This window comes from Equus asinus, chromosome 1, assembly GCF_041296235.1.
Source record: "Equus asinus isolate D_3611 breed Donkey chromosome 1, EquAss-T2T_v2, whole genome shotgun sequence".
NCBI lineage: Eukaryota > Metazoa > Chordata > Mammalia > Perissodactyla > Equidae > Equus > Equus asinus.
In genome coordinates, this window is record NC_091790.1 from 188,865,243 (window position 1) to 188,888,533 (window position 23,291).

Here is a 23,291-nt window from a genome sequence, read left to right on the forward strand (position 1 = left end):
GACCGGGGGGCGGGGCCTGGGCCTCGGGGGGCGGGGCGGGGCGCGGGCGCCGAGGACGTCACGCCGCGCCCGGCCTACCAGCACACACGTCCCGCGCGCCGCGCGCCTGAGGCCCCGCCCCGGCCCCGCCCCGGCCCCGCCCCACCGGTCCGTCATCATCACTCTCCGGGTGAGCGACTGGAAGGCGCGCTGCTTGCGTTAGTTTCCTGGCTACGCTGGCGGCGGTGTTGTCGTCCGAGTTATTGAAAGCAGCGGCCGCTGTCCGAGTCAAGGAGGGCTGGACCTTGGAGATAGTCACGAGGCGGGCTGGGGGCTGAGGTGCCTTGCTCATTGGCATTACAGCGCAGACTCCTCTGTGCCCTGCCCTCGTTTTACAAATGGGGAGACTGGAGTCCTAAGGGGCCGAGTGACTTGTGGGAAGTCCCACAGCCAAGCCTGTCGTCAGAGAGCTCTAACTCCCCCCAAAGCCCCGCTCTTGTTAATAAGATTAACTATGCGGCAGGATAACCAAGACACACTGTTGAGAGGAAAAGGCAAGTTTCAGAACAGTATGTATAATAGGGTCCCAGTTTCTTGTAAAGAAGAAAAGAAAAGGAAAAGAAAAGTACGTGTGTGTGTGTGTTGTACATTTTAAAAATTCAAGAAGATCATACGCTAACCGCTTGTAGTTTTCTCAAAGAGGTGAGATTACGAGGGACTTTCACTTCCTATCTTTTACGATTTTTTGTTTGAAATGTTTACAAAGGGTAAATACTTTTGTAAGCATGGAAATAGCCGGTATCAGTGAGCCTTACTTTCCTTGTCTGTAAAATAGTGACAATAGCACCTACCTTGCAGAGTAGTCCTGAAAATTTAATGAGATAATGTATGTGAAACGCTTAGCAGTGAATAGCCCACCTTTAAAAAGCAAGGTTTGTGCCTTTCTCTTTCCCTTTAGTGGAATGGCTTTCTGTATTTGTCAAAGTACAACTGAGAGTCATCTCTGCTGCTCTGCCCAGACCCTTCAAGCCAACTATATGGGAACTTAGCCCCAGGGCCCTCTGATCTCTGCTAGAGGAACCTGAAAAGATAACAAAGAGCAAGCCACAGCAAGACAAGGTAGAGACTGGTTCCGTCTCTTCGCCTGCTTTACCTTTCTCCACAGTTGTAAGTATCCCCAGGCAACCAGCCTTGCCCTGCGGGGCAGGAAAGGAGAGTGACTGCGGGGAGGACCCGACCAGATCCTACATTGCCTGGGATCTCAGATCTTCAAAAGTGAACTTGGGAAATCTGGACTAGTAGCAACCGCCAAAACCTTCCTCTATGGGGAAAGCTGTGAATTAGATTTCCCTGAGGGCTTCTGAAGTGAGCAGCCACAGCTCCCACCTCCCCAGCCTCCTCCTGCCCTGGCCCTTCCCAGACCAGAGCCTATAAAACCAGCTAAGATTGGTTTTCGGATCAATGAAAGGCAGTTCCTCTGGGCCTTAGCACAAGCTCTTTCCTCTGCTTGGAATGTCTTCCCCTAGATTCCCACGTGGAGAGCTCATTTGAGCAAACATGGGAAGGAGGCTTCGTGGATTTGTGCAAATGTCACCTTCTCAGAAAGGCCCTCTCTGACCATCCTGTACAAAATAGTGCTCTCACCTCCAGTGTTCTTAACCCCTGGCCCTGATAGCTGTTTCTCCATAGTGCTTATCACCATCTGACAAACTAGATGTTTTACTTATTTAATTTATTGTCTCCCTTCCCACACTAAAATATAAGCTGCATGAAAGCAGAGATTTTTGTCTGAATTGTTTGCTTCTATATCCCCAGAGCCTAAAACAGTATCTGGCTTACAGTAGATGCTCAATAAATACTTACTGAATGCATGAGTGAGGGCAATTTCAGTGAGGGTCCCAGCAGGGCAGCCCTATTGGAAGGAATATACACTCTTGAATTACTCCTGTGTGTGGGCTTCTGACCGGTTTCCCATCCTAAGCATTCCTCTTCCCCCATCTTCTCTTCATACCATTTTACTCCTCTTTAAAGATTTTTGGAGATATTTCACTGAGTTGTCTTATGTCATGGAGAAGGCACTGGATTCGCCAGCTCCTTCATTAGCTGCAGTTAGTTGATCTGATTAAGCCTTTACTGCTTATGCTCTGGCATCTGCTATGAAAGTAACAGGTAGCCTGGGGTCACTTAAGAAGGTACTATCAGGGCCACAGCTGTTCCATTATGCAAAGAGAATTATGTGGGTGCCTATGAGGTGAACCACAAGTTACCTTTTCTTCCAATCTAGTCATCTCTCTTTGCCTTTGAGCCTTAGACTTGGAAGAGAAGGGAGGACAAGGAGCACGGGGACGGTGGAGGGGCAGTGTACACTTCATGAGCAGCTACTAGAAGCCAGGCACTGTGCTAGGTGTCAGGGACATATTCATAAGCAAGACCACTGTCTCTGCCCTCAGGACCAGCTCCGGCTGGTCGGAGAAGCGAGACAACTGAAGCACATACACTCTGGCTGCAGAGTAGAGTCTGGAGTGGATGGGAGCAGGGCTTGGAGGAGGCTGGAGGTCAGTTAGGAGGCTGTGACATTCCAAGCAAGAGATGAGACTAGACTGGGGGAAGATCTGAGGATTATCGAGGAGTGGAATCAACTGGACTTGGTGACTGATTGGCTAAGGTGAGTAAGGAGAGGAGCAGTCAGTGATTGGCAGGTTTCTGGCTTGGGCGTCTGGATGGATGATAATACCATTCATGGTCCGACAGAACTCAGGAAGAGGAGACTGTGGGGCATCCAGACACATTCTTCTGGGTAGGAGCTAAAACAAACAGGGACGTGTAGACAGTAAATAAGACTGGGACCTGGAGCATGGCCACCATCCTACCTCACCCCCCTGGAGGCTTCAACTATTACCTGTACACTCAGGACTCCCGAATCTTCCCTGCAGCCCAGACCTTCCTCCTGAGCTCCCGCCCCAATCCCTGGCAATATTTCCATCTGGATATTCCACAGACATCTCAAACTTAACTGTGCTGGTTCAGGTGAGAAGCATTTACAGAGGCTCTGAGTCGAAATGGTGAATGAGGGCTTCAGTCTTGCTCCTCAGAGGGAGCTACATTGTACATTGTACATTGCTACATTAGACTGTAGAATTCAGCTCCTGTTTCTCCAAAGTGTAATTGTGTCACCACTGCATCAGAATTACCTCAGGGTTTTGTTAAATTACAAATTCCTGCGACCAACCCAGACCTACTCAGTCAGAATTGCTTGGGATGGTGCCTGGGGATGTGCATTTGGAGCAAGCTCCAGGAGATTCTTAGGGACACATATGTTTGAGAATCACTTATTTCATGGTAAGAGAGGGTAGACGGGGTCAGCTGCCCATCAACAGGGTTCCATGTATAAGTGACTATTTTAAGCTTAATAGCAATACTGATAATGTTTTGTAGCTGCAGAACACTTGTACATACCTTATTTCATTTGAACCTCATGCAGCCCTGTAAAGTCCTTTTTGATTCATCTTTGAAACAAGAAACTGAAGTTTAGGGAGACTGAATGACTTAGTTAAGGTCTCAAATTCACGTTTCTGATTCAAGTCCACCAGTGCTCTGCCGAGAGCTTCACGGCAGCATCTCTGAGTCAGTCAACTCGTGAGACAGGCCACTTGGGTGAATGAGGATGAATTACCCCTCCTCCTGAGGAGCATTAGAGCTCAGAAAACCGTGCAGGGTCTCTTTAATGGCTGGAGCATTCTCCATGGGGCAGGGGTCACTCTCTCTAACCCTGGGCAGCCAGCAATAACAGGGCAGAGGCGCAAGAGCGCCTGCAGCCATCCCAAGTCCTGGGGTTTCCTTAGAATTTCGCTGCCAGCCTTTACTTCTAATCTTGATGCTCTGGGCTGCCATTTGTGTGCCCTACAATTTCCGAGATTTCTTTTTACCCAGTCCTTTGCCTGACTCTGCCCATGGCTGTTCACTTGAACTCTTACTATCCTGTAAGACTCAGCCTCGTCATACCTGGAGCTTACTTCTCCAGTAGCACTGGGTGTTTCTCATTCTGTTCCCACAGCATGGCACCTTGTATGAGCTTACCACATTGCTTTGTAACTGTCTGTCTTACCTCCTTGACTATAAACTCCGAGAGCAGAGAGTATGTCTTGCTGGTCCTAGTTTCCCCCATGCCTGGTGTAGTCCCTTCAGCGTAGGTGCTCAATAGCTGTTTGGTGAATTAATGAGTGAGTGAATAAAGTCCACACGACTGTGCTGCCTGGAACTCCAGATACCTGCTCAGTCCAGAGCATCCATTGCCACTGCCTTCAGCAGAGACATCTTTTCTTACTGTGGCCAGTGCCATAAAAATGTATGAGCACTTCTGCAACCCGGAAGTGGTCCCCCATGACTCACTAGCAATTCCCAGTTTCCCTGTTGATGACCCTCAGCCTTGGCTTAGGAGGCAGCTTGTTTACACGTTAGTGTGGAGCTCACCAAAAATAATGACACAGAGATTAAAATACATACCATTTTCACCTACAAATTTGCATTTTTTTAAAAAACTACTGCCTAGTGTTGATAAAAATAAAGTGAAGTGGGCATTCTCATAAAGCTCCAGAATGAGCTACTTTTCTAGGGATAAATTTATAAATGATCAAACCCCCCAAAATATTCATACTCTTGAACCTGATAATTTCACTTCTAAAATTTCCCTTAAAAAAATGGCAAGCTTCATGTAGAATGGGTTGTTTATCAAAGTGCAAGTTATTTGTAATAATGAAAGTTACTTACGATAGTGAAAGTTGTAAGTACTTGGAGGCTATAGTGAGGTATCCCCTAAGAAGTTGAGGATGAGGAACCTGCATTTCCCATTGAGTGTGAAACTGCAGAATCTACTCAGAAAGCAAAGATGCAGTTAGTGGAAAAAGAGAGAAAAGCTACTGGCTCACAGGATTGAACCAGCCCTGGTGGTCTAGTGGTTAAGATTTGGTGCTCTCACCACCCAAGCCTGGGTTCATGTTCCTGTCAGGGAACCACATCACTCATCTCTTGGTTGTCATACTGTGGCGGCTGCATGTTGCTGTGATGCTGAAAGCTATGCCACAGGTATTTCAGATACCAGCAGGGTCACCCATGGTGGACAGGTCTCAGCAGAGCTTCCAGACTAAGGTAGACTAGGAAGAAGGACCTGGCCACCCACTCCCCAAAAGTTGTCCATGAAAACCCCATGAATAGCAGCAGAGCCTTGTCTGATATAGGCTGGAAGAGGGGAGGATGGTGCAAAAAGACCAGGTAGGGCTCCACTCTGCTGTACATGCGGTTGCTGGGAGATGGAATCCACTCCACGGCACTAACAACAACACGGGACTTGATTGAGGGCGTCAACTCACAAAACAAATATGGCGTCAGTCAGAAAAGCGTTTAAACACAGAAATCAAGCCAGTGACTGTGGGCAGAGCCCGTCAAAGCTCTCTGTGCGCCTTGGCCAGCAGAGGTCTTGTGTTCTGTCCTATGACAAGGCCATTCCCAAAATGAGAAGGATAGTCTAGACCACTCAAAATTGAGCCATTGGCGGCATCCCACCCTTTTCCTGGTGCCAAGTGCACCAATGGACCATCTGATTCTCCTGGCACTTGACAACATGAAGAGTTGTGACATTCCGGCGTCTTTCTCTTGGTAAACTACAAGAGAATTTCTGACTGTGACAGCCTTCCAATATAGGTGGCAGGGGTGTCGTTTATGCCAGTGCTACCATAAACACTCTCTGTCTGACAGTTATATTTCTTATCAAATGATGAAAACAGTGACAGCCTGATGTCTCCCGAGGCCCCTGTGCAGTGCAGTTGGCATGAGTCAGTCTTTCAGAACCTGCTCTCCTCTGGGCACTGCAAGAACCAGTTCCTGCTGGCCTGTGCTTTGTGCCAACTCCACATGCAGGGCACTATTAATGATTTCTGTGTGGAAAGAAATGTGAAACAACCAAAATCTTCAGCATTCGAGAAGACCTTAAATAAATTATGCTACATCCATCCTATGCAATATTATGTAGTCTTTAAAAATCACGTTCTTTTTAAAGGCTAATTAGAGACATCATCACACTTTATGTTCAAAATGTACGTTTCACACTCCAGAAAAAAATTCTGGCAGTTTCTTATAAATTAAACATGCAGTTACTGTGTGACTCAGCAGTTGTACTCTTGGGCATTTATTCCAGAGAAATGTAAGCTTATCTTCACATAAAAACAAGTACACAAATGTTCATAGCGGTTTTATTCATAATAGTCAAAAACTGGAAACCACTCAAATGTCCTTCAACTCTTTTGGGTAAAAGCTAAAATAAACAGGCAATACTGGGACCCAGGACAAGGCCAGTCTACCTCGCCTCTTCTGGTTAAACAAACTGCAGTGCATCCTTACCATGGAATACTATGCAGCAATGAAGAGAAATTAATTAGTGACGCACATGCAACCTTGATGGACCTCAAGGAAATTAAGCTGAGTGAAAAAAGCTAATGCCATAAGGTTACACACATACCAAAAGCTATGATTTCATTTATAGAACATTTTTGAAGAGACAAAATTTAGAGATTTTGGAGAATAGATTAGTGGTTGCCAGGGCTCAGCGGTGGGTGGGGTCATATGAGAGAAAGAAGGTGTGATTACATAAGGGCTCCTTGTGGTGATGGCACTGTTCTGCATCTTGACTGGGGTTGTGGGTGCATGAGCCCACACGTGATAAAATTGTAGTGAACTAAACACACTCACACATAAATGTATATGAGTAAAACAGGGAAATCTGAATACTATCAGTAGATTGTAAATGTCAATATCCTGGTTGTGATATGGAACTGTGTTTCGTAAGATGTTACCATTGGTGGAAATTTCGTAAAGAGTACATGGGATCTCTCTGTATTATTTCTTACAACTGCATGTGAATTCTGCAATTATCTCAGAATAAAAAGTTCAATTTTAAGAAATGTGGTAGAAAACTGTAGATGCGGTATGATTGCTTTATATAATATTCTTGATACATATGTACACACAAAATATTTACAATTATTGGCTTTAGGTGGTAGAGGTGTTGGATTTTATGGGTGATTTCTGACTTTGTCTTTATACTTCTTAATATTTTTCAAATTCCTTACTATGAACACATTAATTTTATTTTATAGATATAGTGAATATCTTTAAACATAACATATTCATTTGTGATAACAACCATATCTTAGTGCTGACTCACACAAAAGTATTATCAAGTAACCCCCCAACACTTTTAAATATAAACTGCTGCTGAATAGAAATTCCCAATCCTGTGCTTATACAATTCCGTTTTTGGAACCAAATATACGACCTCACTACTCAACTCTGATTATCGAGTTGTGTCACTTCCCTGGCTCCCAGCTTCCTCATCTGCAACATAAAGACCTTGGATGAGAGGGAGCCTGAGGTCCTTCCAGCTCTTACAGTCCACGGGCCTCATGCTGGTATCAGGCACCTGCTGGGATCCTTGGTCTGTCTGTCTCAAGGTAACACATTCCAGAGACTGAAAGTGAGCCACCTTTTCTCAGGGCACTGTGATCGTGTCCATCAGGGCTAGCTCAGGTGAGAATGAGAACCTGCTTCTCTCCAACCCCTCTGCCTTCCAGCTTAGAAGGTGGTGAAGTCCCCATTTGCACAGGGCAGTAAACCACCAATAATGGAGTTACATTGCCAGCAGTAGGTCCATAGATTTATGAGTCTATAAAATCATTCACTTTCACTGCTGGAACAATTCAAGTCTCCCAGGTTAATAAGTAATACTCCTTTCACAAACATCAAGTGGAGGACAGAATGGGGGAGTCCCATCTCTATTGCCACACTTCCTAAAAACAGTTCCTCGCCTGTGCAATCCTGCTTCCACCTTCTGCAGTAGCTAGGGCAGCTTCCCTCTCTCTCTCTCTCTCTCTCTCTCTCTCTGTGTATATATATATATATATATATATTTTTTTTTTTTTTTTTTTAAGGAAGATTAGCTCTGAGCTAACTACTGCCAATCCTCCTCTTTTTGCTGAGGAAGACTGGCCCTGAGCTAACATCCATGCCCATCTTCCTCTACTTTATACGTGGGACACCTACCACAGTGTGGCTTTTGCCAAGCGGTGCCATGTCTGCACCCGGGATCCGAACCGGTGAACCCCGGGCCGCCGAGAAGGGAAACATGCACACTTAACCGCTGCACCACCAGGCAAGCCCCTATATATTTTTTTTCTAATTCTCTGGAGAACCCTAATACACCTTGCAAAAGGTTTCTTCACTTTCAAATGAATTCACCGTTCCTTTATAGTTGTCTGATATATGGAATACTACACAGCAGTGAAAACAAATGAGGTAGATCTCTACGTACAAAAATGAGCTTATCCCCAACTCATATCATTGCATGAAAACAGCAAGGTGCAGAGTGATACACTTATGCAAAATTTTTGTCCTCCAAAAAGCCACAAAACAAAACTATATTTTCCAAGGGAATATCCAAAGGTATGTAAACATCTAGCAAAAGATCTGGAAGCATTCATACCAAACTAATAACAGTAGTTAATTCTGTAAAGGTTGAAAGAAGACCAGGGTGGGGTCAAAATCCTTTCATTTTTACAACGGGAATGTGTATTGTTTGCATAATTAAAATTAGTTTTATGTAGAAAATTAATCAAGGAGTTGACCAATGATTGATTTACAAGAACTGAACTCACCTGACCCATGGTCTTGCCCATCCTTTCATTTCATCCTTCCAGTTCTCCAGGCTCAAAACCTGGGATCCACCCTTGACTCTCCTTTTGCTGTGGTGCCCCTCCCTAATCAATGCATCAGGATAGTCTGCTGGCTTTGCCTCCAATATCCAGTGATTTCTAACCTTCTCCACCACCAGCTCCCATATTTTCTCACCTGTACTATTGTAATGGCTTAACTGGTCTCCCCACTTCCACCCCTGCCCCCTCGCTGTCTGTTCTCAATGCAGCAGCCAGAGTGGTCCCCTGAAAACCCTGAACCCCTCCCCATTGCCCCTCTAACCTCACCTCTCACTATTCTCCTCCTTCTACTCCCTCACTCTGCTCCAGCCACAGGGACACCTTGCTTTGCACTAGGCACACTCCCAGGGCTTTTGCATTGGCTGTGCCCTCCACCCAGAGCATTCTCCCACATCATATATGCATGGCTTGCTCCTTGGCCCCCTTCAACTTGTGTCTCAAATCTCATCATTTCTGAGCATCTTCCCTGACCACCCTATTTAAAATGGACCCCGTCCCCTGTACACCCTTTCTCCCTCCCTGCTTTATTTTTCTCCTTAGTGCTTATCACCTTCTTTTTTTAAAAAAAACTAAAAAAGGAATTTGTTTATAGAGGTCAAGAGCAATATAAAAATCAAAAACTTATCTGGCTTTAATTGACTTCTTTCTCTGCTTGTTGAAGGGGAGTTGGATTTCATTTATACTTTTCTAAGGGTCTTGATCTGCTCCTGAAGTCCTTATGCTGGGGAAACCATGGGGCAGATTCCTTCAGCGACCCTTTGGGAGAACTTATCTTAGTGGGAGTAATTGCTCAATTCTGCCTACCTCTTTCCCTTCTGCTCCACGTGTACTATGGAATAGTCATGCACGCAATGGTGAGCCCAGCAATTAGCAAAAAGAGGCTCTGAAGCCCACTTTCCCATCTCAGCACTGGTCCAGGTTCTTCATTATTTTGTCCACGGCTGGAGGGTCTTTTTGATTTTCAAAAAATCCAGAGATCTCCTATTCCATGAATACTCTCAGGAGTCCTTTGTTAAATAGCCTTTATCCCTAGCAAATTTGTGAAATCTGAACATCATGGTTTCCATGATATGTTCCATTTGACATGGCATTTTGCTGAGGTCTGTTGAAACCTTGGTCGGGAGGTGCAAGGGGGTGTCTTGGCTAGCTGGGACACGGGGCTAATCTGTCACCTTCTAATGCACTATAAATGCATTTATCTTATTTTCTTAATCTCCCCAGCACTAGAATTAAAATGCAACAAAGATCAACATTTATGTCTGTTATGTTAATGAATGCACCTCCAGCACCTAAAACAACGTTTAGCACCCAGCGAACATGCAGTAAATATTTTTTGAATGAGTAAAGACTACATTAACCACAAAGTTTCATGAGTGACACTATAATAATGGGGAAAATCTCAGGTTAAGACACCATTGAGTAGCTTTTGAATTTTGAGTAAATCGCTTAGCTTCAACTTTCTTTTTTTGTTGTTGTGGTAAAAAATACGTAAGAAAAGATCTACCCTTAACAAATTTGTAATTTTACAGTACAGTATTGTTGACTATAAGCACAATGTTGTACAACAGATGTCTAGAACTTTTTCATCTTACATGACTGAACCTCTGTACTCATTGAACAGTAACCCCCCATTTCTCCCTGGCCACTTCCCCCAGCACCTGGAAACCCCCATTCTATTCTCTGTTTCTATGAGTTTGACTACTCTAGATAATTCATATGAGTAGAATCATGCAGTATTTCTCATTCTGTGACTGGCTCACTTCACTTAGCATAATGTCATCAAAGTTCATCCATGTAGTTGACTATGACAGAATTTCCTTCTTTTTTATGACTGAGTAATGTTCCATTGTGTGTATATACAACATTTTCTTTATCCATTCATCCACTGATGGACATTTAGGTTGTTTCCAACTCTTGGCTATTGTGAATAAAGCTACAATGAACATGGGAGTGCAAATAACTCTTCGAGATTCTGCTTTCAATTCTTTTGGATAAATACCTGGAAGTGTGATTACTGGATCATATGGTAGTTCTATTTTCAGTTTTTTGAGAAACACCCATACTATTTTCCATCATGGTCGCACCATTTTACATTCCCACAAACCATGCACAGGGTTCCATTTTCTCTACATCCTGACCAACATTTGTTATTTATTTTTTTAATACTTATAGAAGCCAACCAAATATGTGTAAGGTGATATCTCATTGTAGTTTTGATTTGTATTTCCCTGATGATTAGTGATGTTGAACACCTTTTCCACGTACCTTTTGGCCGTTTGTTTGTCTTCTTTGGAGAAATGTGTTTTCAAGTCCTTTGTCCATTTTCAAGTCAGGTTATTTATTTTTTTGAGATTGAGTAGTAGGAGTTCTTTGTATATTTGGGATATTAACCCATTATCAGATATAAAAATATTTTCTCCCATTCCACAGGTTGCTTTTTCCCTCTGTTGATTGTTTCCTTTGTTGTGTGGAAACCCTTTAGTTTGATGTAGTCTCACTTGTCTGTTTTGCTTTCATTGCTTGCACTTTTGGTGTCATACCCATGAAATCATTTCCAAAATCAACTTTATGAAGATTTCCCCCTATATTTTCTTCTAGGAGTTTTATAGTTTCAAGCCTCAACTTTATCAGTATTTGTATAGCTCATTCCACATTTCAAAGCACTTTCGTATACATTAAACCCATAAAACAGAAACGCTGGAAGGAAGTCCCTTGGACTTTGGTGCTGAGTTGTGATGACAGGTCCTGAACACTTGGGAGCTTTACTCTGGAGCTCAGAAAAGCGTGAGAACTCTCACCCTGGGAAACGTCTTTGGGGGGTCACATGTCTGCCCTCCTACAGCAGAAAGTGCCCAGCCATACTGACCTAGCAATACCTGCTCCCCACAAAGCAGCTTACTGTATTCACAGGCTTCCCTGGAAGCCAAAGGCTGGCCCTGTGCAAAGGAGATGGTGGGCAAAAGCCCACCTGGGATTGCACCTGAGTTTCCTCTTGGCAGAAGTACTGGGAGCCCCTAACTGGGGTCAGAGATCATGCCCCTCTGTTGACCGCTGCCTGTCTCATCCTTCCTTAGGAGCCACTGTCCAGAGCTCCGTTCAAGCCTGAGGGTCTTTTGTTCTGAAACTTACCAAATCATGCAAATTTCTCTCTGACCTAAGATCATTGATATTCGTTGAACTAAATGCCATCCAAGGAGGCAGGGAGAGCAGAGGACCAGAGAGGACCTTTGGTGTTTGGACCTTAAGTAAGTCACCACCCTTCTCTGAGTCTGGCTTCCTCATCTGCAGATGGAGACAAGACCCTTCACAGGGTTGTGCATGAGGATTAGGGACACAGTAGATACTCAGTACATGAGCCATCACTCCCATTTTGTGTGGAGGATAAAAAGATGAGAGATCCTGATGCCCCTTCCCTTTTTCACATGAAATGGGTAGAAAGCCACAATGAAGAACAAGTGCAAAAGGCTGTTCCTCCAACCAGAAAGCCAGAGCTGAGGGGCACAGAACATGGTGCAGAATGCCTGGTTTGGCCTTAATTCAGGGATCTTAGAAAGCTCCCTGGTGGGACTGGTGCTGAGCTGGATCTAGGGGGACGGAATGCTCATGAACAGGTGAAAGGAGGGGGGTGATTCGGGGCAGGATCCATGCTGCTGTGTGTGTGTCAGGGGGCATCTCAGGGCAGGATCTGTGCTACTGTGAGGGAGGCGTCAGGGTCGTCAGGTGATGGTGTGTGTGGATGTTGCCAGGGAGAACTCTGATGTATCCAAAGCTGGTGAGAGGCCATCAGGAGGTCCCAGGGTTCACCCTGCAGGTAAATAAGCCTCTTAGTAACATCCCATCTGGGACTGTGTTTCTTCTGAACGCAGATCTGCTCCCCAGTGAGATGCATCCAGGCAGGCAGATGTGTGTAGTGGTTGAGGGGTGCAGTGGGAGGTGTGACTAAGAGGAAAGCCTGGGGCAGGTAGGTTTCAGAACCTCTGTGTGTCCTCTCGATGCAGTGGTAAGGCTCTCCAAGACAGAGGTGCACAGACTCCCCGAATACCCTCTGCTCCCAGGGGGTCCCAGCAATGCTGTGAGTGGGGCTGGTGGTGGGAGGCAAGGAGTAGGGCCAGGGGGGAGAAACCTAGGAGTAGGGGGGAGAGAGGGAGAAAGCAGCTCTTCAGCGGCCCCCAGAGACCCTGAATCAGAGGCTGCCTGAGAGCCAGAAGGGACAGAGCCTTGACTGGGGCAGAATTTTGCAGTGAAATGAACATTTTACATTTACGTGAAAGGGAGAAGGAGAATTGACTCTTACTGGGTGCTTTCCAAGAGACTGTTTTTTTATACATAACACAGTGTTCAGTTTAATGTTCCACTAAAATCCTTTAAAAGATGAGTCTGCCACTCCTCGAAGTTGAATTTCGGGAGTGTCCACTCAAGCCAGGTACCCTATTTTCATGCTTTCTCTAGGGCTCATTTACGGTCCTCACAGTCAGTGCAAGGTGCATCCTAGGTCAGAATCCAAATCCCTGTATCCCCAAGCCCACGTTGCTTCTTCTGGCCCTGTGACCTCTGTTTAACCCCTGCCCCAGGTCACAGAGCAGCAAGGGGGCGCCCATCTGGCTGCTGCTCCTAGTGTGGAACTGATGCAGCGGAATCACGACCATCATGAAATATTTAGGGGTGCAGGGATTCAAGCAAAAAGGGGCCTACAGACAAGAGTATATCTGTATTTTTGGGGAAAAGAGAATTTTTTCCTCCAAGCTAGAACAACATCTGCTTCCTATTGTCCCAAAGAGTGAGCATTTTTTCCCTTTTCTTCTTGATAATTTTAATCCAAGCTTTTTTTTAAAATCCGAGATCTCTTCTTTGCAATCCCTCTTATGCCCTACCCCCATTCCTTCTTCCCTTATTTAAAACATCATCCCCTGTCCGCCTTTATGCATCTCTTTATTTCCTCTACACCGACGTCTTTTCATCCTTTCCCCTGAGACACGAGCCCGTGTTCTGGACCCTGTATTTAAGGGGTCTTCTCTAAGCCCCAGGATAACCCCATAAGGCAAGTGTCATAGGCCCGCTGGAGGGATCAGGAAACTGGAGCTCAATGTCAGGTGAGTGGAACTGTGGAGGACATCCATTTAGTCATTCCTGGGCACATACAGGCCATGTGGGACACTTGAGGTGCCACAGGTATCCCCTTCCTATCCCACTTGGCTTGCACTTGAAAAGGAGCCACCTGGCAAGGTGAGAAGGTCAGTCCCTCCCCTCCCCCCACTCTCCCCCGCTTTTTGTGTCGCCTTCTGACAACTTGGTAACTGTTTCTTCCACTGCCCGCACTCTCATTGGTCCGCCGCCTCGCATCCCCATTGGCTGTGGGGCCGGCGACGCGCTGTGATTGGTCCGCGCCGCTGTGCCGAGGTCCTAGATCTGTCTCTGGCCCGGGCAGAAGCTGCAGTCCCCGCTTGGGCTGGTGCGCGAGGCCCATGACTGCTGTCACCGCTGTCACCACTGTCAGGGCTTCAGGGGGCCCGCGTGTCCGGGCAGTGTGAACGTCGTATGCAAGGCTGCCCATCTCGTTCCAAGGGTGAGTATCACTTAGCGCTGCGGTTGTGGAGCACACTCACCTCCAGAAAGGTGCACTTGGCCATGTGGCTGTTTATGTACATGGGAACTGATTCAAGCCTGTGACTCTGAACAGGTGAACATTTAGGTCTGGCGCCGGACTTTAATATGAGTGTTTGTATATGTCACTGTGACGATCTATGTATTTCTGAGGATGATTCTGGATTTCTTTTTACATGATCTGATAAGCACGGGGAATCAAAGGAAGCGGCCTGCGACCTGCAGAACATTATCTGGCATATTGCATGCATTTTCCTAGAGTTTGCTAAAGAGAATGGATCATTAGAATGTTATGTGGGGCCCGCCCTGTGGCCGAGTGGTTAAGTTCCCGCGCTCCACTTGATGGCCAAGGGTTTGGTGAGCTCAAATCCTGGGCGCCGACCTAGCACCTTTCATCAAGCCATACTGAGTCGGCATCCCACATGGCACACCTAGAAGGACCTACAGCTAGAATACACAACTATGTACTGGGAGGCTTTGGGGAGAAGAAGAAAAAAAAAGACTGGCAACAGATGCTAGCTGAAGTGCCAATCTTTGCTTTGTGGAGCGTTCTTTATTCATAATGTGATGCTTTAAAATGACTGACCCAGGTGCTGACGGGTCACATCCAAGGGTATCATTGCAACCAAAAGCTCTGTCTGAAAAACGCCGACCTAAGCTCCTGTCAGCGCCACAGTGCAAGTCAATAAAAATAACTCGAGAAGAACGCCTTTTGGGGGTGACAGCAAATCACTCCTAGAGGAGAGCAGGACGGAGCACGTCGGGGAGGGAGATTTAAATTGCACAGGTCTAAGCAAGTTTAACATCTACTTGGCTTGATTCTCCCCTCTAAGCAGAGTGGAAGGATCTCCCATCTTCCCTGAGGTGTTCCTGCTCTCATCCCAGGGGGAACTATCTCCCAGCTCTTGACCCGGGCGCCTGCCGCAGGCGGGGTGAGTTGGAGGTCACAGCTCCCAGCAGCTGAACAGGACGCTCTGGCGCCCTCTTCACCCCTACAGGCCGGCAGGGAAGACTGCCCCCAGCGGGAGCCAGTAATGGGAGGGTCTGCCCCCTATGGGAGAGGCCCAGGGCTGCACCCTTATCCAGTGACTCAAACTGTCCACACAGCCATCCAGATAGTTCAGGCAGAGTGTGTTTAACTAGAAGTCTGTGAGGAAACCCACATGATCAGCATTGGCACTGAGAGAGCTTCAGACACCCACAAGCCCAAAGGCCTTTGGTATTAGTATTCCAAGACTATTAGAGAATTTGAGGTCCTGGGAGGACCCTGGTATTTTTACCTCCATTCATCTAGAACAATGTTTCCATCAGGGTCTCTTTTTATGTACGTTGACCTATATTCCCTGGTGTCCAGGTACATTCATTTCTCTTTAATTTAAACAAGCAAAGAAAACCAATGTTCTTAGGGTCAAAGGGTCTCATTTTTCCCTGGGCAGTTCAACACAATCACTGTTCCACTTTGCTTCCTGTTAAAGATCTGTCGTCGGTGTCTGGAAATTGGAGACTGTGAAAATGGGGCCTCCAACTTCACCTAGCGCTCGGGTCCGCTGGGCCTCTGCAGATTCTGTGCTGTCCTCCCCGCACTGATGGTGTGACTCCTGGTGATAAATGTTGCAGGAGTTTACCAGGATCTGCCCAGTAAAGTGTCATCCACTTACGCTCTTCCTGTCATTGTTCTGAGAAGCAAACCGAGGGAAAGTAGACATGCTGGTGAAGACCATATTGTGGACAGGAGTTTTGCTTCCTGACCTAAAAGATGTTTTAGAATCCCATGCTGCCTGATGGGGTTCACTATCCCTGTGGCCAGTTCTCTTCCCAGAACTTAGAGGGGAAGCTTTCTTCCACCTCCACCCCCCATATTCCTGCTACGGAACAGCTTCTGTTCCCAGCTGCTGCCGCTGTGGTGCCTTGAGAGGTCACACTGCACGTGCCCTAGTGGGGCTCAAACCGTGAAGGTATCAGAATCACCTGGGACCGTGTGCCCACCAGATGCCTGGGCCCACCCGGTGGATTCAGATCCAGTGTTTTCAAGGTGGAGTCTGGCCAAGTACATTTTCAGCAGTCTCCCCAGGTGGCTGACGTACATCGAGACTGGCAGACCCCTGGTGAGGTCATGCATTGTCCTGTGTAGCAGGACTGAGCTCAGGGGAGAGCTCCCCTTCTAATTCACTCAAAACCCCAGCACTGAGCACCTTCTGGGCTATAGAGGGATGAAGACGCAGCCTCTCTGTTCAGAAAGCTGGCTGAGCAGTGGGGAGCCAGCTTTCCTCTGAGTGGTGGGGTGAGCGCCTGATGCAGGGGTCCACGGCTCAGGTGAGAGACCCTGGTCCCTGTCTCTTGTTTATACTGTTACATGTCAGTCCCAGAATTGCATCTCCTAGGGAAGGGCTCCTGGTTTGTAAACTCAGATGTGACAAAGGACAACAAAATGGTCATCTCAGAGCCCACCAGAAGCAGGACAAGGCAAACCCACTTCCACCTCTGTCGTCATGTGACTTTTTGCTTTCACAGGTAGAAGAGTGCATTCTCTTCTTTTTGAGATGTAATATATGTACAGAAAAGTCCACAAATCTAGAGAATACGCCTTGGTGAATTTTTTTCATATATACACACCTGTGTCACCACTACTCCGATCAAAGAGGGGTGCATTCTTCACCTCAATGGGTGGGACACACACCTGTTCAGCTTTTAATAGACTGTAAAGAATGAGATCTCAGGGTATGGCTTGTTCTCCTTGGCCTCAACAGTCAATTAACAAGTGCCTGGTGAGCACCTGCAATGTTCTGGAAACTTCCTGGTGTAAAGCAGCAGTGCCTGGCAACTATAAGTCAAATATGAGAGGCTTGTGATTTTAGGAGTCGAGCTTAAATAACAGATTTTGTGTTATTTGTTATCTATTGTGTACCTGTTATTGATTATATTCATTGGTCTGGGACCTTTTACTTGGAAGTGGTTCCTACTTTCTGTCTGCTTCAGTCTGCCTTCCGTTTCCTTTAATATTGTATCTTTATTATTTGGGGCAAAAACAGCATAATATCACATTGCAGCTTGTAATGGAGACCTCTGGAGAAGGCAGCAACCCCAGCAACAGAGCAACGCCCCGCCCCCTGGCGCAGCTACAGGAGCTTGAGACCCGGGTGGCCCGCAGACGCCTGTCCCAGGCCCACCACCGAGCCACCCTGGCAGGGCTCTTCAGCAACCTCAGGAAAACCGTTTACTCCCAGTCTGACCTCACAGCCTCAAAGGTATGGGGACCTGGGTGTGGGGAGAAGTTTCTGCAAGTGGAGGGACTGAGGAGTGAGGTGGGGGCTGGCCTGGAGCTCCACCCCACCCCTGAGGGCTGCAGCCTGGGTGGGGTCAGCGATCAGCTGCGACCCTCATGCTGCTGCACCTGGATAAATCCTGAGAGCTGGGCCTTCCCTACCTGCTGCAGACGTGCCTCGCGTCAGAATGGAGTCTGGGCCTGAGAGGCCTGGTGAGCCAGAGATGCTAGGCCTCCTTCTCATGGGCAGTTGGGAGCCTCCGGGAGCTGCTCCCAGACCCAGCATCTCTACCCCAAACACACCCCACATGCACACACACACATGCACGCACCCCCACACACGTGCGTGTGTGTGCCCCTTGGGTTTTATGCACCAAGCAGGTCTTTCCCTAGGCAATAGGGCTCTCCAGGTAAGCATTTATCTTTTCCTGCTCTTAATTTTGCCCTTCTCCTTCTATGGCTTTTTTATTGCTGACTGGTGCCCCTGGCAGACCATGGAGGAAGGTTCGGGTGGTTTTGGGCGGGAGTAGAAGGATTTGAGTTGATATTATTGGAGGAAGCATATTAGGAGGTCTGCAGTAGTGGAGAGGTCCCCAAGAGCCTCTAGTAACAGAGGAGGGAACTGGAGTTGAGAAAGGACCTGTCAGCTGGTGGCTGACAGGACCAGGAAGGGGCCCCAGTGCACAGCTGCAGACCTGGCATCTTTCCATCCTCCGCCTCTCCAGACCGGCTCATCATCTTGGGACTGTTTCCAGCCAGTGGACTTTCCTTCCTGGGCTGGTGCTTTCAGCAGAGTGACACTTCCGGAAAGGGACGATTTGAGGGGCATGAGCTTTCTGCTGCCAGAGCTGGCACGGGATTCTCTCTGAGGCAGGCCCGTGAAGGGCTCCTCGGCAGGCACAGGGTCAGGACCACTGTGGAAATCATAGAGAGGCCCCCTAGCACCCTTGTGCAGGGATCCACATAGGGCCATGATTGTGGTTAGCTGGAAGAATCAACAGAGATCCCACCTGCTCTCGGAGCAAGATCTGGAGAGTGAGAGGTGTGGGGGCTGTTCCTCCTCTCTCTGCTGAGCCAGGCTCAGGGGCTCAGTGCTCGGGGTTTGGGTGGGGAGACATCCCACATCTGGGCCTCGCAGCAAAGAGCCTATCCAGCATGGCTCTGCTCCACGGCCCCTGCATGAGGAGGTATATGCTGCAGGCTTCCAGCGGTGCATTAAAACCCAAAGTCCCTGTCATCAGCCAGTGAAGAAGTGTGCACAGACTGACAGCATGACCACAGAAGGAACAGGCACTCAGGGCCTCGAAGTAAGAAATGGAAGTAAATCTAGAAGAAAACCATTTCTATCCCCTGAAATTGTACCTCATGACGTGGTAGTTGAGAGCCTGGCTGCTAGGTGGCCTCAGTCCATGTGAAGGAAGTTGCTTGCTAATTCAGTTAACACATCGATTAAACAGGGACAACAGTCATGGCTTCCTTAGAGGCCCATCATGGGGTTTATCCAGATAATGGCATGAAAAGACGTAGCATTGTCCTCAGTAGTTTAAAATGTTAGTATCACTTCCCATAGGATTGCCTCATTCATTCCTCACAATTCTGTTCATATCGCCCTCATTGTACAGATGAGAACACTGAGGCCCTAGAAAGTTGAATTATTTGCCTCGAGTGGCACAGCCAGTGGTCTGCTGAACGCAGCCTGGTTGTTTCCAAATACTTTGGTACTTCGGTGAGAAACATTTCTAGAATACAAACTAAACTCCGTGCCTTCTGTGCATCAGAGCAAACTTCCTACTTTTTTTACTGACAACGGCAAGGGCTGTGACTTTGCATCTGAAGGAGCATGGTCTCAGACCAGGCAAGGGGCTGCGGTGTCCACAAAGCCAGTCCCTGCGGTGGAAGGCCAGCCCGTCAGCATTGTCTATCTCTGTCCTCAGTGGCAGGTTTTGAATAAGGCGAAGAATCATATTCAGGAACTGGAACAAACCCTGGACAATCTGCTGAAGCTGAAAGGTAATGGAGCCCCACCTGCCACCCCCTGTCTCCCTCCCAGGGGAAGACTGGTCCATTTTTCTATTGAAAACTGAAGAGATTGGGTTAAATTGATTGAACAAGAATAATTACCGAGTGCCTACTCTGTGCCAGATACTGTGCCTGGGCCAGGGGTACGATGGGATTCACGCCCCTGTCCTCAGGGAGCTTGCAGTCTGCTGGGATAGACAGAGGTCATCAGGCTGCATGAGCAGGATGAGCTCCTTATTGGGGTGCTGTTGAAGTGAACTGATCTCATCTGGAGAAGCCAGAGAAGAAGTGGATGAGGGCTTGTCATACTCAAAGCGGAGGGCAGAACCCAGCTCCCTTCCTTGGTGCTCAGTTTGGGGGAGATGGCTGGCTGAGGATTGGGGTGTAGCAGGCTGCTGGAAGCTGAACTCTGAAAGGGATGCTTTCGATGTCCTGATTGAGAAGGGCCGCTTCAAGAAGTCCTTCCCCCTGGTCTGCTGTTCTCCCCTCGCATCTAGAAGGAGAGGTGGGACTGGGCTCCTGACTCCCTAGCACTGTACCTGGGCAGGCTCAGGGACACCCACGGTCCCTCCAGACAGAAAGGCAGGAGAGACTTGACACAGTCCTGACTTTCTCCTCCGACCCTTGCCTTCAACTCCCTGACAGAATACTTCAGCCTGAAGGATGGGAATGCAAACAGCTTAGAGGAGGTCAAGGAAGAATACGCCAGCATGTACTCCAGGAATCACAGGTAAGATCCCCAAGTGCCAGACAACAGAACCTGCCGTTCTCCCACTGCTCTGCTGTGTCACAGCAGCTCAATTTCCCTCGAGAGTGCAGAACAGAGGAAGAGGAGCTGCTGACCTATTTAGAACAGTCTTGTGCCAGAGAGAATGCTTTTCTATTTTGTTCTAGTAACATTCATTGGCTTTTTTCTGATTATAAAAATAATCCATGCTTATTACAGAAAATGTCAAAAATACAGAAAAGCCTGCAAATGAAAGTAGAAACACATACTGTCTCACCTCTCAAGGAAAATCAATGTTAGTTTCAAAGAATATTCTAGTTTTTTAATTTTGCACATTATTTTACAGAGAAATGAGATCACAGTGTTCATATTGTATTATAGCTTTAAAAAACTCAACTAATGGCTTTATTGAAGGATGCATAGGAAAATAAGGAAACTCCAATTCTCTTTCTACTTTTCAAGTCTCATAGGAACCTAAGATAAGCCAAATTGGATTTCAGAGAGGAAAGGGAAAAACGGTACACCCAGATGTCACAGAGGCTGAAAGGGAAGCTTGTTCATAAGGTCAGACTCAGACTTTGAAAGAGAGACTGATTTGAGAAATGTCTTTCTCTTCCTTTTATGATCTCACATTTGAAAGTTAACTCTTAACGCTATCTGCGCTCTTTACGTGTGCCGTGTAGGTATATCCTTTGCTGTGCTCTCCCAGAATGACCTAACCCCTGCACCATGTTTCATCCTGCAGAGCTGCTTCAAGCCCAGCCTGGGTTTTAGGGGCAATGGCTGGGCCCTCATTGTCTCTGGTGGCCCCATGGCATGGGAAGCACAGTGTGTATCCAGGTTGGCCTCTGATGAGACCCAAGAGTGCAAATTTTGCTCAATCTGCAAAATGAGATCGGAAAGTGCTTGATGTTCAGAACCCACCAAGAGCCCGCCTAGATGAAGTGATGTGTCCTATGGTTTTTGGTGGGGTTACTGCTGACTTTACTTTTTCCTTTGTGCTTTTTTGTATTTTCAGAATTTTTTAAAAAAATGAATGTGTAGTATATCCTAAGGGAGATGATCAGGAGAAATGATATATTATTAAAATTAAGTAAAATTCACATTGTAGACAATGTGAGAACACAGAGAAGTATAAAGAAGGACATGGCACCCATAATCGCACTCCATGCAGACAGCTCCGGTCACCATTTTGGTCCCAGAGGGCAGGAGGCAGTTGTGGTGTGTGTATGTGTTGAGTGTACGTGGCAGCATGTTTGTGGCTGCAGTTTACAAATCAGCCTGTCCCTCTCCTCACAATCAGCCTGGGAGATAGTCTCAGAGAGATGGGTGTCTGCATTGGCGTTTCCCAAACGGTTAATCACTGATCCCACCCCTTTTATGACATAAGCCATCCTTTCCTCACTGGTTTAGGATACAAACTTTATCACATTCTAAAGTCTTATCAATACTTATATCACTTGCCCATGTGAGAATGGCTAATTTTCTTTTAAAATTTTAATAATTAGGGAGGATGTTTTCACCAGAAATATTATAAACCTACAATAATTAAAACTGTGGTACTAGCATAGGAGTAGATTAATTATATCTTATGATTATTATATTGTAATTACTTAAATTATGAGTGAGCCGAAGGGCCTTTTTTCAAGATCATTTATATTTCCCTTCCTGGGCACTTTTTGTACTTCTTCTTTGCCCATTTTTCTGTTGGGCTGGTGGTCTTTTTCTTATTTAGTGGTAAAAGCTCTTTATGTATACTGAGAAATTAGCTCTCTTTCTAGTATATGGCTAGCAAACAATTTTCCCTGGTTTTCCAAATTGTGTCATGTTGTGTCATTGTCTTTGTCCACACAAATAATCCATAACCAATCTCTAAATCAAAACTGGGTTGAGTTTATTATGAGCCAGATTTGAGGACCATTTAGCCCAGGAGAGTCATTCCACAAAGGAATGGAGCACTCCAAAGAAGTGGGGCTGTACAGGGTGGTTACATACCTCAAAGAACGTGTATCACATGTGATTGAAATGTCCCTTTTACAACAGTCACGAGATTGCTCCGAGAGCACAGTGACACAGCAGGTAGAGGGTCTGCTGTCTCAATGGACACAGCAGGTAGCAGGTCTGTTGTCTGGAGCTGGGTGGTCACAGGTGAGTGCAGCAATCAATTCCTAGCCTAGGGAGAGATGGGTATCCTTAAGGAAATGCCAGTGTGGGGGAAGTTGCACCTTCATCTTGAGGGCATTTCTTCTTGTCTTTGGGACATAGCAAATACTCAAAGCAGACATACAATGCATGTGCAAGGGCCACATCAGGCCCTTTTGGAAAAAACAAGGTTAGGCCAAATTAGTTTTTCAGCAAATGGGTTCCTCATATACTCCAATATATCCTATTGTTTGTTATTTGTTTATCATCTTAAAACTGTCTTTTCAAGAACAGAATTTTAAAATTTTGGTAAAGTCCAACTTATCCATTTTGTCTTTTCTAGACTGAGCTTTTCGTTTAAATCTAAGTTTTTAACCGAAGTATTTCATGTTTTTGGGGGCTATTGTAAATGGTACTTTTTTTCTTATTAAGGTTATGAAAGTTAACATCCTTGTGAAATTACAGTTGTACATCATTATTAGTCATGTTGTAGGTACACGACTTCACCCCTAGTGCCCTCCCCCCACCCCCCTTTCCCCTGGCAACCACCGATCAGTTCTCTTTGTCCATATGTTAACTACCACCTATGAGTGGAGTCATACAGAGTTCGTCTTTCTCTGTCTGGCTTATTTCACTCAACATAATACCCTCAAGGTCTATCCATGTTGTTGTGAATGGGATGACTTTGTCCTTTTTTATGGCTGAGTAGTATTCCATCGTATATATATTCCACATCTTCTTTATCCAATCATCAGTTGCTGGGCACTTAGGTTGGTTCCATGACTTGGCTATTGTGAATAAT

The 23,291-nt window shown here is 46.5% G+C and overlaps 1 protein-coding gene and 1 pseudogene across 1 annotated transcript in view; one reads left to right on the plus strand and one right to left on the minus strand.

The window, feature by feature from the left end:
* The window catches only part of STRA8 (stimulated by retinoic acid 8), a 42,091-nt gene that overhangs the window by 2,278 nt on the left and 16,522 nt on the right, over positions 1-23,291 (plus strand). Inside the window, exons 2-4 of the mRNA XM_044743811.2 lie at positions 17,387-17,584; positions 19,536-19,611; positions 20,266-20,350. Coding sequence (XP_044599746.1) covers positions 17,393-17,584; positions 19,536-19,611; positions 20,266-20,350 — 353 coding nt within the window. The 5' untranslated portion in view covers positions 17,387-17,392. The remainder of the gene's footprint in view (positions 1-17,386; positions 17,585-19,535; positions 19,612-20,265; positions 20,351-23,291) is intronic.
* On the minus strand, positions 9,539-10,178 carry LOC106830002 (protein S100-A10 pseudogene; annotated as a pseudogene).